This window comes from Heterodontus francisci, chromosome 13 (assembly GCF_036365525.1).
Source record: "Heterodontus francisci isolate sHetFra1 chromosome 13, sHetFra1.hap1, whole genome shotgun sequence".
NCBI lineage: Eukaryota > Metazoa > Chordata > Chondrichthyes > Heterodontiformes > Heterodontidae > Heterodontus > Heterodontus francisci.
Genome location: NC_090383.1, coordinates 20,958,359 through 20,977,063, shown reverse-complemented (window position 1 = coordinate 20,977,063; position 18,705 = coordinate 20,958,359). Strand labels below are relative to the sequence as shown.

Below are 18,705 nucleotides of genomic sequence, written 5' to 3'. Positions count from 1 at the left end.
AGACTTGCATGTTATTATTGTGCAGTCACAGAATCATATATACAAAGAGGGCATTCAGGCCATCATGCCTGTGAAAACTAACCCTGCTCTTGCCTCATAGCCTTGCAATTTTTTTCCTTTTCAAGTATAAGTCCAATTACCTTTTGAAATTTACTATTGAATATGCTTCCATATTCTTTCAAACAGTGGAATGTTGATAATTACTTTATATTTACTCCTAGCACCTTCACGTAAACCTTCTGATACTCCTGGTGGGGGAGGAGGCAAAAAAATGGGAAGTACTTCGAGTAACAAAACTGCAAGGAGTTCCCCTAAAACAAGTGAACAAAAATCATCATTTTTCATAGATGAAGGTAGTTCCAACCTCAGTCCATTTACCGAAATGCAGGCATCACTTCCTAAAGTGGTAAGCATTGCCTTAAATTAATAAACATTTGTAGCTCATCTTCTCTTAATGTTTACGGACACAAGTGCACTATAGCAGGAGTCATGGATGAGTTCAACACTTCCTCCTATTGAAAATTGGGAAGACCAAAGCCATCACCATCAGTCCCTGCCTTAGAATCTCCTCAGTTGCCACTGGCATCAACCCCTACGTCGGCCACTCACTCAGACAAAGCCAGACTGCATGAAGTCTTGGTGTCCAGTTCAACCCTGAGCTGAGCTTCAAGCCCCACATCCTATTTGTCACTAAGATTGCTTATTTCCACCTCTGCTCACCACACCCTCCCCTCCCCCGGCACTGAAGCCAGCTGGACTCTTTGTGCCTCAAATTCCATGAACAATAATTGCATCTGCTGATGCCTCCCATCATGACACCCGCCAGAGTGTGCTGTCATTGGGAATGCGTGTCATTTGCATGAGGCCAATGGGCACAAATGCCACTTGGGGCTTATCATTGGCACCCACTTGTCCCTTGCCCACAGGGTTAAGAAAGGTTTCACAAATGCAGGAACTGTCATCTTCCACTTCACTTCAGAGTCACGTTGGACCCCAATTCTGAAGGTGCATGACAACTGCTTTGTGAATGATACCAGGGCTAAGAGGGGTTAAATTATGAAGACAGGTTGCATAGGTCTTGTATTCTCTTGAATCTAGAAGATTAAGGGCTGATATCATTGAGGTGTTACAGATAGTCAAAGGAGTTGATAGGGCAGATAGAGAGAAACTATTTCCTCTGGTGGGGGAACCCAGAACAAAGAGCCATAATCTTAAAATTAGAACTAGGCCATCGGGGATGATGTTAGGAAAGACTTCTTCACACAATGGTTAGCAGAAATCTGGAACTTTCTCCCCAAAAAGCTATTGGGGCTAGGTCAGTTGCAACGATCAAATCTGAGTTTGATACATTTTTGTTAGGCAAGGGTATTAAGGGTTACGGAACCCAGATGGGCGCATGGAATTAAGTTATAGATGAGCCAGGATTTAATTGAATGGCGGAACAGGCCCGAGGGGTTCAATAGCCTACTATTGTCCCCATGCTTCTAGCGGAGCAAAGTGAAACTGCTTCATGCCAATCTTATCACTGTAGCATAGATGCGCCCTAAAACTACAAAACATTTAGACAAAAATAAATCAGTAACTTATGATAAACAAAGTGCTACATAATGAAGATGAGGTATTAAATATTTTAGTGGTCTTACTCTAAATTCATCATGCAGTTTATGAATTTTATCACTCCACTTGAGAGAGAAGTCTTTGTAGTGCCTCCTCGCAAGTGGTATCCTCTATTTAAATAGCTGGTTTTCAGTTAAAAGAATTTGTGTTTATTTAGTACCTTTCACAACCTCTTGACATCCCAAAGCACTTTACAGCTAATTAAGTTATTTCAAAGGGTATGTCATTCTTGTAACATTGGGAAACGCAGCAGCCAATTTACAGACAACCAGGTCCCACAAAGAGCAATAAGATAATGACAAGATGATTTGTTTTCTTAGTGATGTTGGTTGAGTGATTATTGTTTTCCAGGACACCAGGGAGAGCTCCCCTGCTATTCTTTGAAAAAGTGTCGTCGGATCTTTTACATCCACCTGAGAGGACAGATGTGACCTCGGTTTAATATCTCTTGCAAAAAACGGCACCTCCTCAGTACTGCACTGAAGTGTCAGTCCAGTTGGAGGGATAAAATATGTTGTATAAATAATGTAGGAATGAATTTCTGTAGGGGTTCTTTCCAACATTCTCCGTAACTTTGCCAAAATTGCCACGTAAAGCCTGGCAGAGCCAAAATTACAGCTGGTGAACTCACTGTGGAAATTCACCCCATCTATTACCTTGCATGTTCCACATATTGCAATTTTAACCTTTTAATGTGGAAGAAGAAATAATGGTCTAACAATGTAGTTTTTGCTTTGTCTCGTGATTGAATCTCATCTAACCCATTGAGTAATTGCAGTTTCAGTGCAGTTCGTAAAATGTGTTAATTTGTAAAAGTGACAGGATACGTGCAAGAATGTGGAATCACAAGCCCCAGTCAATTACCTCATTGTTAATGTTATGTTTATAATCCGGTATCCCACAGCCTCACAAATACATCATTCAAGCATTAGTTCTTCACAGAAGCTGGCCACTAACTGAAAGCGAATTAATTTTTGCTGAATCACAGAAGGATATGGACAGCAATGAAATCGCAGGTAAAATAACATACTGTCATTCTGTTTATTCGTTTGAAGAAATGGATGTGTACTGCAAAGTGCCATACAGTAGCAAGCCTGATTTCTGTGTAATTTCTCTTGACTGTGTGCCATACAAGGAAATACTGCAATCCTCACAGCACAATAACAGGTAAAATTTCAATCAACAGAAAATCCATCTGCCATCTGTCTCTCATTTGTGAAAAGTTCAACGTAAGGGACACACTCCCTTTCCACGTTAACTGTACTTCTTGTGTCATCCTTTTTGAGTCATGCCTTTCTATGTTAATGTTTTATAATAGCAAAATCCTCTGTCAATATTTTCAAATGGCAAATTCCTATTTGCCTGTCATGTTGCAGCTACAGATTTCCTGCCACTAGGTGGTAGTATGGCACCTTTCCACTTTGTCACCCACCTTCTTTGGCCTCCTTATCTCGAGAGACAATGGATAAGCGCCTAGAGGTGGTCAGTGGTTTGTGAAGCAGCGCCTGGAGTGGCTATAAAGGCCAATTCTAGAGTGACAGGCTCTTCCACAGGTTCTGCAGAGAAATTTGTTTGTGGGGGCTGTTACACAGTTGGCTCTCCCCTTGCGCCTCTGTCTTTTTTCCTGCCAACTACTAAGTCTCTTCGACTCGCCACACTTTAGCCCCGCCTTTATGGCTGCCCGCCAGCTCTGGCAGATGCTGGCAACTGACTCCCACGACTTGTGATCAATGTCACAGGATTTCATGTCGCGTTTGCAGACGTCTTTAAAGCGGAGACATGGACGGCCGGTGGGTCTGATACCAGTGGCGAGCTCGCTGTACAGTGTGTCTTTGGGGATCCTGCCATCTTCCATGCGGCTCACATGGCCAAGCCACCTCTTCCACTGAAAGGCCCTACCCTCACTACCACCATCAGTTTTTCTCTGTCACTTCAGCTCTCAGCTGCTCCCAGGCACTCCTCTTGGTCACGTGACATCCACTCCTGGCATACTTCCCCCACTCCTGGGCCCACTTCAGCTACTCACCTTTCATATTCCACTCAACCTCGAGCTCATCTTTCACACTTGTCTCATCTTATTTTTCATAGCCTGCTGGTTCCCTCTGCCATCTGCAATGTTCGGGCACCTTGGGTCTGCTGTGGCTTCCTTATTCATGACCTACTGTTCACTTATTGGTATCTCCTTGCATCCCTGCTATCTCCCATATGCTGGTTTGAGCTTATCACGTTAGGCCTGACACTCGGTGCTTGCCCCGCCATCTCTGTCTTTGGCTGTGTATGTGCCTCAGCCCTTTGTCCTACACTAAAACCCAGTTTGCTCCTGATTCTTTACCTGTCTCAGGCAGCTGACACTTTGTTGGTTAAAATGCTTACTACTCTAAAAATATATTACAGCTCAATAATTGGTTTAACATCATATTATCACCAGTGGAAGTGGGGTAGATGATGGGAGAAAGGGGGATTAGGAGGGGAGAGGTTTTGCAATGAGGTGAGAGAGATTAGGACTAATGAAGACAAATAGCGATTAGGACGGAATGATAAAGAAGATTAGGGGTGATGGAGCATTTTCCTGGCCAGCCTTCCATCTTCCACCCTCAATAAACATCAGTTCATTCAAAACTCTGCTACCTGGATTTTAACTCGCACCAAGTCCCGTTCACCCATCATGACTGTAATTGCTGATCTACACTGGATCCCGGCCCAGCAACGCCTCGATTTTAAAACTTTCATCCTTGTGTTTAAATTCTGCCATGCTTTTGCTCCTCCCTATCTCTGTAACCTCCTTCAGCACTGAAACCCTCCAAGAACTCTGCGTTTGTCCAATTCTGGCCTCTTGTGCATCGCCAATTTCCCTCGCCCCACCATTGGCAGCTATGCCTTTAGCTGTCTACACCCTAGACTATGGAATTCCCTTCGTAAACCTCTCGACCTCTCTCTCCTTATTTAGTACGCTCCTTAAAACCAAGCTTTTTGACCAAGCTTTTGGTCACCTTTCCTAATATCTCTTTATGTGGCTCGGTAACATAATCTTCTCTGATAAAGCTCCTGTGAAGCACCTTGAGATGCTTTACTGCATTATAGGTGCTATATAAATACAAGCCTTTGTTATAAACCCCTATGACAGTCACTTTCTTGGGATGTTTCCGTATATTTCCTGAATATTCTGATGTTTACACTGAGGCAGAGTTGGGAGTGAAAAGCAACTACTTTGCATTTTTGCTGCCCGTCTACAAGTGTACCACCCGCAATAAATAATATAAATGGAACATGTCTGCACAAATCCATCCACCGTTAATTATGGTGATTTTCAATTGAAACAATTTGACTGAAAAGCCTTGGAACATTGAAGCAATTCATCCTAGAGACAGACAGACAGGAGTAATTTACTTGTCTGTGTTCTGAAAAATTGAAATATTTAACTTAATTTCTGTAGATTATGGCAGTAAGGGGTCTTTTTTCATCTGCTCACGAACATATTAGAGGTGTGGCATATATAATGATGCAAAAGAGGCCGAGGGCAGTTCTTTTTGAGCCCACTTCTCCGGAGAATTGCCACGACACTCCCACAATACTGCAATAACCCTATAACTCCCAATACTCCTAGAACACAACCACCCTCCAGTTCTTCTCCCCCACAATCTTCTCTAAGTGCTCACAACCCCCTACATTGTCATTTTATCGCTTTCAGACCACTGTTCCACTTTCAGAACCTGACTACTGCCCCTCAATCCCACATTATTGGGCGGCACAGTGGCGCAGTGGTTAGCACCACAGCCTCACAGCTCCAGGGACCCGGGTTCAATTCTGGGTACTGCCTGTGCGGAGTTTGCAAGTTCTCCCTGTGACCGTGTGGGTTTTCGCCGGGTGCTCCGGTTTCCTCCCACCGCCAAAGACTTGCAGGTGATAGGTAAATTGGCCATTGTAAATTGCCCCTAGTGTAGGTAGGTAGTAGGGAATATGGGATTACTGTAGGATTAGTATAAATGGGTGGTTCTTGGTCGGCACAGACTCGGTGGGCCGAAGGGCCTGTTTCAGTGCTGTATCTCTAAATAAATAAATCCCTGTTACCTGATCCAGGACTACACTGATATTCCCACCCAGATCATGCTCCCCAGTTCTCCTCAATCCAGGACCCTTCAATCCTTTGTTTTCCAAGAGGTTCATGCCTTACTAGTGGAGAAGTAACGCTGGTGGAACTGGAGCAGCCTCAAGGGTTTTTGCAGCATTTTTTTCCCCAAACTTTACTGCTTGAATGACTCGCATGCTTCAAAGAAATGAAGACCCTTCAAAGTTGGCAATCTATCGTTCCTGCTCATAGTGACACAGTGATTTTAAAAATACTTTGATTTATGATTAAGTCCACTTTATATTGAATCTGTGTGTAGCTGGAAATATTTATTTTTCCAACTTGACTTCACTCGTGGGTTTTATTTTATTTTATTTAAGCTTTAGTGCCATCTAGAGTATGATTTTGTCATTTCCATCAAGTTTCTAAATGAACATTCTGGCTGCATTCTTACTACAGCTCACTGTTGAAGTATTTATTTTTAATTAAGACTGGTAGACCTTACATAGCATTTCATACGGGTAAACTGAATCTGGCGTTATCGGTTGCCATATTCTCCTGGAACTTACTTGATTGCCTGTAGTGATTGGAAGGGAATTTCCCAGAACTTTCCCCCCGGTTGGCCTAAGGGTTTTTCTCCTTTTTTGCCACTTCTCCCAGGAGATTGTGTGATTTGAGGGAGGGATGGGGATTGGTTGATGGTGCATGTATGGATGGGATGAGCCAGTCGAACCAGTTAGTCTTGTAAGACCCTCTACCTGGTCTAAAGGTTCTAGCCTTTACTGTGAATATCAATGGCACACAACAACTTGGATACTGTTCCACTAGATGTGGTACACCTTTATTAAACCACTAAGCAATAGTACATACTCACATGTTACAACCAGGTGAGAAATGGGTCTAAGGTTCCCTCTCAGCCTTCACCTGGTCTTACTGTAACAGGGTTTAATTTTAAACACACCATGTGTTTAGCTCTCGCTTGGTGAATCCTTGTTCACTGCTTTCCAATTATAAGGCAAAGAAACTAGCACAAACAGGTTTTCTTAGGTTTAAAGAAGAAAGGTTGAAATTTATGAAACTTAAACTCTAATTCGGTTAACGCCTACGGATACACGACACGCCCATGTTAGCATGCATATGTGATACTCATATGCAGGTAGGGACAGAAAAGAGCAGAAGAAAATAAAGTGGAAAAGTTGAGGCCATCTCTGAAGAGGGTTTTTGTTACGGTTCTTCTAGCTCACTGTAGAGTCCTTGATTGTAGGTAGTTCTTGCTCTTTGGGGCCCAGTATTCTTCTTAAATCTTGTTTGCTGTAGGAGACGTTTCTCCCTTGGGGTTTGTGTGTCTTCAGTGGATTTGTGAGTTTTGTGAGAAACAGCGGGAGAGCCAGACAGGAGAGGATTTCTTGAGTCCAGGAGCATACAGCAGTCTCTCTGTTAAAAACACGTTATTTAATTTAGAAAAATCAGGTTGCCAGCTGGTCTGACCACGTCTGTTTGTGGATTCGGCCATCCCAGCAGTCATCCTCAAATTTGATCTCCCTCACCTTCAATGTCTGGTGCTTAAAGTCCATTGTGGGTTAACTTGGATAAGGGAAGTAACCCCTTTGTCTCCACAAGCACTGTCTGTCAATATGCAAATATCTTTCCAGCCAAGGGCCTGGTGATTTCTTTTTTGAACAAATCCTTTCTTCACTTCAGCAACAGTTTTCAAATTAATGTTCATATGACAAAATTAATGTGCCTCATTCTTGGCAGGTGGGGGGTCTGCATGACACACGATACTACCAGTTCTGCAAGCTAGAGTCCGTCTCGGTGGACAATCCCCCAATAAATCCTCCTTGCGCAACTTCCAGATGGCCGACCACAACACCCTAACCATTGCAGCAAAGATGCTCCTGTGGGCTCTTTATACCTTTTTTTGCTATTGCCCTGTTCCATATAAGGTAAAACCTGTTTTTAACTCCTTCAATTGGTCTGCAATTACCTCACTGTTCTTTTGGTAAAACAAGGAATATGTCTACAGACTTGGGCCTCATGTAGGAGTTTCAAGGCCCAGCTCTTAAGATAACAAAGACAGTTTCTCTGCTTCATTATCTCTAGCACCATTATCAATCTTCAGACTGGTACAGCCAACATTTTTTTTAAGCTCTTAACGAGCAAGGCCTGGATCTCTTCCCACATGCCCACACTTTTGCAGATTAATTAGTTTTGCAGACCCTGCTAATTCTGATAAGGCACTGTTAGAATTGACCAGCTTGCCTTGCATTTTCAAGCCCACAATACAGTTCATTAGATGTGTTCGGTCTGGGTACTCTGATGCTCCATGTGTTGCCACCATGAGACGGACTCCATACACTGAGGACTCCACCACAACTGGTCTACATTTATGAACACAAAAGAAATAAAAGAACAGTTACATGGTTAAAAAGTGTACATTAAAAGGTAGAGTAATACATTGGCTTACAGCAGCCACCATTTAAGTGTATAATTTCGTCTTAAGAATTTTACTACACTTACACAAGCTTTTCTTGCTCAGCCCGTAGGCTTTCAGACCATTGTTTCAACTTTCTACGTCTACATCGGTGACATAAATCATATAATAGATATAAGACAATAAACAACTGTATAATAACCAATACATGAGAAATAATTCGTATCCAAGGGTGGACTTCAATATTACTTCCCCAGTCCCATAACATATCCCACCAAGACTGATGTTCAATGGTCTGGATTTCCTGCAGGATCTCGTGGTTCGCTTGCTGCAACCGATAATATACTTTCTGGGATTTATCGGTCTCTTCCCGCAGCTTAACTAGATGTTTTGATAGTGGGGGAATATCATAATCAAATCATAGAAACATAGATAGAAATATAGCAAATAGGAGCAGGAGTAGGCCATTTGGCCCTTTGGGCCTGCTCCGCCATTCAAAAAAGATCATGGCTGATCATCTAATTCAGTACCCTGTTCCTGCTTTCTCCTCATATCCCTTGATCCCTTTGGCATTAAGAAATATATCTATCTCCTTCTTGAATATATTTAATGACTGGGCCTCTACTGCCTTCTGCGGTAGAGAATTCCACAGGTTCACCACTCTCTGAGTGAGAAATTTCTCCTCATCTCGGTTCTAAATGGCATACCCCGTATCCTGAGACTGTGACCCCTGATTCTGGACTTCCCAGCCATCAAGAACATCCTCCCTGCATCTAGCCTGTCTAGTCCTGTTAGAATTTTATAGGTTTCTATGAGATCCCCTCTCCTTCTAAACTCTAGTGAATATAGGCCTAGTCGACCCAATCTCTCCTCATACGTCAATCCTGCCATCCCAGGAATCAGCCTAGTAAATCTTCTTTGCACTGCCTCCATAATAAGAACATCCTTCCTCAGATAAGGAGACCAAAACTGCACACAATGCTTCAGATGTGGTCTCACCAAGGCCCTGTATAACTGCAGTAAGACATCCTTGCTGCTGTACTCAAATCATCTTGCAATGAAGGCCAACATGCCATTCGCCTTCCTAACTGCTTGCTGCACCTGAATGCTTGCTTTCAGCAACTGATGTACAAAGACACCCAGGTCTCGTTGCACTTCCCCCTTTCCCAATCTATCACCATTCAGATAATCTGCTTTTCTGTTTTTACAACCAAAGTGAATGACCTCACATTTATCCACATTATACTCCATCTCCCATGCATTTTCCCACTCACCCAACTTGTCCAAATCACATTGGAGTCTCTTTGCATCCTCCTCACAGCTCACATTCCTCCCGAGCTTTATGTCGTCTGAAAACTTGGAAATGTTACATTTAGATCCCTCACCCAAGTCATGAATATACATTGTGATTAGCTGGGGCCCAAGCACTAATCCCTGCAGTACACCACTAGTCACTGCCTGCCACCTGGAAAAAGACCCGTTTATTCCTACTCTCCGTTTCAAATCTTTCCATATACGCTTGCAATTCCCCTTTATTAGTATCCCAGGCTTTAATTTCAGTGCAGTTATGACTGTAAATATTCACCAGTTCTCTTTCCCCAATACTCGCAAGCCTTTCAGGAGTAAAACAAGAAGTAGGTAGGGTTTTTGGGCATTTCAAATTCGACCCATACCGATACTGTTTCCTCTTTGTGGTAACACAATACTCTCCCTCCCCTACATAGGCTACCTGAGTGAGCTTAAAGATCTCCTTCACTATCGCCATGGTACAATTTACTTCCGTAATGTTAAACCCACAGGTCAACTGACCATGCTTTTCCATCCTATAGGGACACACGACTTTACCCCTTTGAATGTTACAACCCTCCAAACGGGTTCCCATCACATAATCTCCCAAATTCACTGCATACGGTAGGATATCATGATAGTGCACGGTTATCCCCTTGTAAATCTCCAATGTTCTCAACCCGATATATTGGCAGTGGTGTCACTCCATGTGGTATTACTGGAAAGTAAAGTACCAATCCATCACCTTAAGATTTCTCCTTTTACAATCTATCTGTACAGGATATACCTGTATCAGACCTCTGAGCTGACACACAGTGATGTTGTTTTCATATTTATTTAATATTTCCAAACGGTCATTAGTAATCCATGAGGGCACTTCCCCTTCGTAAATTTGTCTCATATTTTCACGGGCTTGCTCTACCAACCAGCAGCCATACATAACACACACATCATTTCTGGCAGCTTCATCAGAGGCCTTCCTATCCTCCCGGATGAATTTATTGATAGTCCTGATATGATTCTCCAACTGTTCCACCACCCTTTTCAGGTGAACAGTCATAATTTGGGCCTCTTTTAGTTCAGAATCCTGGTTGGTATTCCCTTTAGTCAAAAGAGACTGAGTGAGAACAGCGGTGTTTAAAAAGTGCAGCGGCAGCGGGAAAGAACGAGACTGAGTGAGAACAGCGGTGTTTAAAAAGTGCAGCGGATAATGTGAGATAATGTGAGTACTACTAAAGTGTTTTTTTTTAAAGAATTTTAGATTGAAGTGGGTAGAACAAGGCCCCTAGTATAATTAGTATTTTTTAATTCAGGGAGTAACTAATTAATCTAAGGGTAAGTCATGGCAGGAGAGCTCAGCCCCATGATATGCTCCTCCTGCGCTATGTGGGAAATCAGGGACGCTTCCAGTGTCCCTAACGACCATGTGTACAGGAAGTGTATCCATCTGCAGCTACTGACTACCCGCATTACGGAGCTGGAGCTGCGGGTGGATTCACTGTGGAGCATCCGCGATGCTGAGGACATCGTGGCTAGCACGTTTAGTAAGGTGGTCACACCGCAGGTAATGGCTGCACAGGCAGAAAAGAGATGGGTGACCACCAGACGGAGTAGTAGGCGCAGGCAGGTAATGCAGGAGTCCCCTGTGGTTATCCCCCTCTCAAACAGATATGCCACTTTGGATACTGTTGGAGGGGATGACCTCCCAGGAGAAAGCAGCAACAGCCAAGTTCATGGCACCACGGAGGGCTCTGCTGCACAGCAGGGGAGGAAAAGGGTTTGAAGAGCTATAGTGATAGGGGATTCGATTGTAAGGGGTGCAGATAGGCGTTTCTGTGACCGCAAACGAGACTCCAGGATGGTATGTTGCCTCCCTGGTGCTAGGGTCAAGGATGTCTCAGAGCGGCTGCAGGACATTCTGAAAGGGGAGGGTGAGCAGCCAGAGGTCATGGTCCATATTGGTACTAACGACATAGGCAGGAAAAGAGATGAGGTCCTGCAAAGTGAATATAGGGAGTTAGGCAGAAGGTTAAAAAGCAGGACCTCTATGGTTGTAATCTCAGGATTACTCCCTGTGCCACGTGCTAGTGAGGGTAGGAATAGGAGAGTTAGGCAAATGAATGCGTGGCTGAAGAGCTGGTGTAGGCGGGAGGGCTTCAGCTACTTGGATCATTGGGATCTCTTCTGGTGCAGAGGTGACCTGTACAAGAAGGACGGGTTGCATCTAAACTGGAGGGGGACCAATATCCTTGCGGGGAAGTTTGCTAGCACTACTCGGGAGGGTTTAAACTTGCAGGGGGGTGGGACCCAAAGTAGTAGTCTCTCAGATGAGATAGTTGAGGCAAATGTAGAGGTTAAAGCAAGCAAGTCCTGTAGGCAGGCCAGGCAGGGCCAGGACAGGGAGCGTGGAGGGTCTGGTAGGCTAAACTGCATTTACTTTAATGCAAGAAGCTTTACAGGTAAGGGAGATGAACTCAGAGCATGGATCAGTACATGGGATTGTGATATTATTGCTATTACGGAAACGTGGTTGAGGGATGGGCAGGACTGGCAGCTCAATGTTCCGGGGTACCGATCTTTCCTGCGTGACAGAGGTGGAGGTAAGAGAGGAGGGGGAGTTGCACTATTGATTAGGGAGGACATCACAGCAGTACTTAGAGAGGATATCCCGGGGGGAGTGTCCAGTGAGGCCATATGGGTAGAACTTAGAAATGAGAAAGGGATGATCACTTTGATGGGATTATACTGTAGGCCCCCCAATAGTCAGAGAGAAGTGGAGGCGCATATATGTAGGGAAATCACAAATAGGTGTAGGAATTATAGGGTTGTAATAGTAGGTGATTTTAACTTCCCTAATATTGACTGGGACTGCCTTAGTGCTAAGGGATCAGATGGGGAAGAATTTGTTAAGTGTGTCCAGGATAGTTTCCTGAAGCAGTATGTGGATAGCCCTACTAGAGAAAGGGCTACACTCGACCTCCTCTTAGGAAATGAGGATGGGCAGGTGGTTGATTTGTCAGTGGGGGAGCACTTTGGGACCAGTGAACATAACTCTATTAGCTTCAAGATAGTTATGGAAAAGGATAGGACTGGTCCTCAGGTTGAAGTCCTAAATTGGGGGAAGGCTAATTTCGATGGCATCAGACAGGAACTCTCAAAAGTTGAATGGGAGAGGCTGTTTACAGGTAAAGGGACGTCTGGCAAGTGGGAGGCTTTTAAAAGTGAGAAAGGAAGAGTTCAGGGCCGAAATGTTCCTGTTAGATGGAAGGGCAAGGCTGGCAAGTTGAGGGAACCTTGGTTGACAAGGGATATTCAGGGTCTGGTCAGGACAAAGAAGGAGGCATATGTCAGGTATAGGCAGCTGGGATCGAGCGAGTCCCTCGAGGAGTATAGGGGATGTAGGAGTACACTTAAGAAGGAAATTAGGAGGGCAAAAAGGGGCCATGTGATTTCCCTGGCAGATAAGATAAAGGAGAATCCTAAAAGATTCTATAAGTATATTAAGAGTAAAAAGGTAGCTCGGGAGAGAGTAGGTCCCCTTAAGGATCAGTGTGGCAATCTATGCGTGGAGCCACAGGAAATGAGCGAGGTCTTAAATGAATATTTCTCGTCCGTATTTGCCGTGGAGAAGGTCATGGAAGCTAGTGAGTTCAAGGGAGGGAACACCGATATCCTGGAGCATATCAACATTACAAAGGAGGAGGTGTTGGAGGTTTTGAAGCGCATTAAGGTGATTAAGTGGCGCAGTGGTTAGCACCGCAGCCTCACAGCTCCAGCGACCCGGGTTCAAATCTGGGTACTGCCTGTGTGGAGTTTGCAAGTTCTCCCTGTGTCTGCGTGGGTTTCCTCCGGGTGCTCCGGTTTCCTCCCACAGCCAAAAGACTTGCAGGTTGATAGGTGAATTGGCCATTATAAATTGCCACTAGTATGGTGGTAGGGGAATATAGGGACAGGTGAGGATGTGGTAGGAATATGGGATTAGTGCAGGATTAGTATAAATGGGTGGTTGATGGTCGGCACAGAGTCGGTGGGCCGAAGGGCCTGTTTCAGTGCTGTATCTCTAAATCTAAAAAAATCTAAATAAATCCCCAGGACCTGACCAGGTGTATCCTAGAATGCTATGGGAAGCAAGGGAGGAGATTGCTGGGGCCCTGGCAGAGATTTTTGCATCATTGTTAGCCACGGGTGAGGTACCGGAAGACTGGAGGATAGCTAATGTTGTGCCTTTATTTAAGAAGGGCAGCAGGGATAAGCCAGGGAACTACAGGCCGGGAAAGTTATTGGAAGGGATTCTGAGAGACAGGTTTTATATGCATTTGGAAAGGCATGGTCTGATTAGGGATAGTCAGCATGGCTTTGTGCGTGGGAAATCATGTCTCACGAATTTGATTGAGTTTTTCGAGGAGGTGACAAAGAGATTGACAAGGGCAGGGCGATGGACGTTGTCTACATGGACTTTAGCAAGGCCTTTGACAAGGTCCCGCATGGTAGGCTGGTCCAGAAGGTTCAAACACATGGGATCCAGGGTGAGCTAGCAAATTGGATACAAAATTGGCTTGGTGATAGGAGGCAGAGGGTGGTAGTGGAGGGTTGTTTTTCAGATTGGAGGCCGGTGACCAGTGGTGTGCCGCAGGGATCAGTGCTGAGCCCTCTGATGTTTGTCATACATATTAATGACTTGAGTTCCGAAGAAGGGTCACTGACCCGAAACGTTAACTCTGCTTCTCTTTCCACAGATGTTGCCAGACCTGCTGAGTGGTTCCAGCATTTCTTGTTTTTATTTTATATTAATGACTTGGATGTGAATGTAAGGGACATGATTAGTAAGTTTGCAGATGACACCAAAATTGGTGGTATAGTGGACAGTGAAGAAGGTTGTCTAAGGTTACAGCAGGATATAGATCAACTGGGAAAGTGGGCAAGGGATTGGCAAATGGAATTTAACGCAGACAAGTGTGAAGTGATGCATTTTGGGAAGTTAAACCAGGGCAGGACATATAAAGTGAATGGCAGGGCCCTGGAGAGTGTTGTTGAGCAGAGAGACCTTGGGGTGCAAGTACATAGTTCCCTGAAAGTGGCAACACAGGTAGACAGGGTGGTGAAGAAGGCGTATGGCATGCTTGCCTTCATCGGCCGAGGCATTGTGTACAAGAGTTGGGACGTCATGTTGCAGTTGCACATGACGTTGGTTAGGCCGCATTTGGAGTACTGTGTGCAGTTCTGGTCGCTGCACTACAGGAAAGATGTGATTAAGCTAGAGAGGGTGCAGAAAAGATTCACAAGGATATTTGCCTGGTTTGGAGGGCTTGAGTTATAAAGAGAGATTGGATAGGCTGGGTCTGTTTTCCCTGGAGCGAAGGAGGCTGAGAGGGGACATGATAAAGGTATATAAAATTATGAGAGGCATAGATAGGGTAGATAGCTTCCCATCGTAGGGGTGACTAAAACTAGAGGGCATAGATTTAAGGTGAGAAGGAGGAGGTTTAAAGGGGATCAAAGGGGTAAATTTTTCACACAAAGAATAGTGGGTATCTGGAATGAGCTGCCTGAAGAGGTGGTGGAGGCAGGAACAGTAGTGACATTTAAGAGGCATCTGGACAGGTACTTGAATGAGCAAGGCATACAGGGATATGGAATTAATGCAGGCAGATGGGATTAGTATAGATAGGCATTATGGTTGGCATGGACGCGGTGGGCCGAAGGGCCTGTTTCTGTGCTGTATGACTCTATGATAAAATGTCCTTCATTTTCCCCTTTACTTTTTGCATCTCTACCTCCAGAGATGCCAAATCCAAACTATTCATTGGTGATGTACCCGTGTTAAATACTGTGGCAGCATCATTGACTAACTCCCTCTTTTTCCTTGATTTAATCCCATTCCCTGCAGACTTGTAGTATTGTCTCCAACTCACTAACCCGTCTCCCGGTCAATGGCTTGGTCCAGCACTTGTTCCAACAGTCGCTCATACAGACTCCTTGTCTTTTTACCACATCAGCCTGGTAATCCTATCCCCATTAAATTCAACATCACTGGTACCGCCTCATGGCATACATCCTGACACAATATTTTCCCAGTAGTTATTCACACTAGACCATTCTTTGGGCCAGGCATGTGTTTTGGACACTCCACTGCCTGTCTCTCATTGCGGCTAGGAGGTTTCTGCTTCCGTCTGGGAGGCGGTGACAAGGTCAGTTCCTCGGGCAATACCACCCTTATTCCCAGTAATAACACCCAAGTGCAGGATAGGAGCACATGTGTACACACCCTGTTCTCCCTTTGTTTGGGTCCAGAAAACGGTAATGGCCTTAGTATCACTGCACTGCACTGAATCAGATGTTTCTTTCAGTTCTCCCTTCTCGTATTCCCACGTCAGAGTCACAATTGGCTTGAGCCGAGGGCACATGATACAGAACCGTGCGCAAAGCCTCGACTCCACCACCGTTAAGTGTATGCGTGCTCTTAATTTACTCTGTCCTGGACTCAGACAGTTCAAGTCTGACCTAGCAGAGTGATGAATTTCAACTTCTTCCTGATTTGTACTCTTGGTGTGGCCTGCTGTCCATGTCATTCCAGATTCCTCCTGCTGCTGAGGTTTCCCTAATTCCTGTTTTCCCCTTACTTTGGGTATTCTAGCATTCTTCATCTAATGGACTTCCCCACTTTCCTTTGGTAATCTTTAACCATAACGGGCCTGTTTTCCAATGTGGCCTGGTGTCAAAACATCGTGTCCGTTTACCCACTTAGAGCATAAAAACACAATGCCTTTTAGGACTGGTGTCATTACAACACTGTAATTCCTTGAGCCATCCAACCATAATCCATGGTCCCGAGGTCCCAGGCAGAGGTGGATCCAGTTCTGGATTACAACAGGCGAGATACTTGATCCTGAGGCTTGGTTCCCCTTCTCCGTCCCAGGTCACAGTTGTAAACACTAGTGATATCCTCCACATGACCTTAAAAGTAAAGCACAAAACACAAAAAAAAACTTGCTCTGTGAACAGACCTGGTCACAGGCACAGGGTTATTATGTATATACAAAATCTGACTGTCTCCTCAATTGTCTTTTCCTGCTCCCTTTCCTCCTACGAGAGGAAGGGGATGGCTCAGATTGCCGTTGCCATGACTGTCTCCGTTGCAGAGGTTGTGACTCCCCCAAATGTTCCTCTTCTTCCTTTAGAACATAGAACATAGAAAAATACAGCACAGAACAGGCCCTTCGGCCCACGATGTTGTGCCGATCCTTTGTCCTCTGTCAAGGACAATTTAATCTATACCCCATCATTCTCCTTTATCCATATACCTATCTAAAAGCCGTTTGAAAGTCCCTAAAGTTTCTGACTCAACAACTTCCCCAGGCAAGGCATTCCATGCCCCGACCACTCTCTGGGTAAAGAACCTTCCCCTGACATCCCCCTTATATCTCCCACCCTTCACTTTAAATTTATGACCCCTTGTAACGCTTTGCTCCACCCGGGGAAAAAGTTTCTGACTGTCTACCCTATCTATTCCCCTGATCATCTTATAAACCTCTATCATGTCACCCCTCATCCTTCTCCGTTCTAATGAGAAGAGGCCTAGAATGTTCAGCCTTTCCTCGTAAGACTTATTCTCCATTCCAGGCAACATCCTGGTAAATCTCCTCTGCACCCTCTCTAAGGCTTCCACATCCTTCCTAAAATGAGGCGACCAGAACTGCACACAGTACTCCAAATGAGGCCTTACCAAGGTCCTGTACAGCTGCATCATCACCTCACGGCTCTTAAATTCAATCCCTCTGCTAATGAACGCTAACACCCCATATGCCTTCTTCACAGCCCTATCCACTTGAGTTGCAACTTTCAACGATCTATGCACATAGACCCCAAGGTCTCTCTGCTCCTCCACATGCCCAAGAACCCTACCGTTAACCCAGTATTTTGCATTCGTGTTTGTCCTTCCAAAATGGACGACCTCACACTTTTCAGGGTTAAACTCCATCTGCCACTTTTCAGCCCAGCACTGCAACCTATCCAAGTCCCTTTGCAGACGACAATAGCCCTCCTCGGTATCCACAACTCCACCAACCTTTGTATCATCTGCAAATTTACTGACCCACCCTTCGACTTCCTCATCCAAGTCGTTAATAAAAATCACAAACAGGAGAGGACCCAGAACTGATCCCTGTGGCACGCCACTGGTAACTGGGCTCCAGGCTGAGTATTTACCATCTAAGACCACTCTCTGCCTTCTATCAGTTAGCCAATTCTTAATCCAACTGGCCACATTCCCCACTATCCCATGCCTCCTGACTTTCTCCATAAGTCTACCATGGGGGACCTTATCAAATGCCTTACTAAAATCCATGTACACCACATCCACTGGTTTACCCTCATCCACTTGCTTGGTCACCTGCTCAAAGAATTCAATCAGGCTTGTGAGGCAAGACCTACCCCTCACAAAACCGTGCTGACTGTCCCGAATCAAGCAGTGTCTTTCCAGATGCTCAGAAATCCTATCCCTCAGCACCTTTTCCATCAACTTGCCTACCACCGAAGTAAGACTAACTGGCCTGTAATTCCCAGGGTTGTTCCTATTCCCTTTCTTGAACAGGGGCACAACATTTGCCACCCTCCAATCACCTGGTACCACCCCCGTCAACAGAGAAGATGAAAAGATCATTGCCAGCGGCTCTGCAATTTCATCCCTTGCTTCCCATAACATCCTTGGATATACCCCGTCAGGCCCGGGAGACTTGTCTATCTTCAAGTTATTCAAAAACCCCAACACATCTTCCCTCCTAACGAGCACTTCCTCGAGCTTACCAGTCTGTTTCACACCGTCCTCTTCAGTAATACACCCCTTCTCATTCGTAAATACCGAAGAGAAGTACTCATTCAAAACCTCACTTATCTCTTCCGGCTCAACACACAGTCTCCCGCTATTGTCCTTGACCGGACCTACGGTCCCCCTAGTCATCCTCATATTTCTGACATACGCGTAAAAGGCCTTGGGGTTTTCTTTTATCCTACCCGCCAAGCATTTTTCATGCCCTCTCTTAGCTCTCCTAATCCCTTTCTTCAGATCCTTCCTGGCCATCTTGTATCCCTCCAGAGCTATGCCTGTGCCCTTTTTCCTCAACCTTATATACGCATCCTTCTTCTTCCTAACAAGACTCTCAACCTCTCTTGTCAACCACGGTTCCCTCACATGACCATCCCTTCCCTGTCTGACAGGGACATGCTTATCAATGGCCCCTACTATCTGCTCCTTGAAAAAGTTCCACATTTCGACCGTGCCCTTCCCTGCCAGCATATGCTCCCA

General features: G+C 44.9%; 1 protein-coding gene across 1 annotated transcript in view; it reads left to right on the top strand.

Annotated features, from left to right (window-relative positions):
* The window catches only part of adgb (androglobin), a 400,763-nt gene that overhangs the window by 319,251 nt on the left and 62,807 nt on the right, over positions 1 to 18,705 (top strand). Inside the window, exons 31-32 of the mRNA XM_068044513.1 lie at positions 222 to 406; positions 2,522 to 2,633. Of these exons, the coding sequence (XP_067900614.1) occupies positions 222 to 406; positions 2,522 to 2,633 (297 nt within the window). The remainder of the gene's footprint in view (positions 1 to 221; positions 407 to 2,521; positions 2,634 to 18,705) is intronic.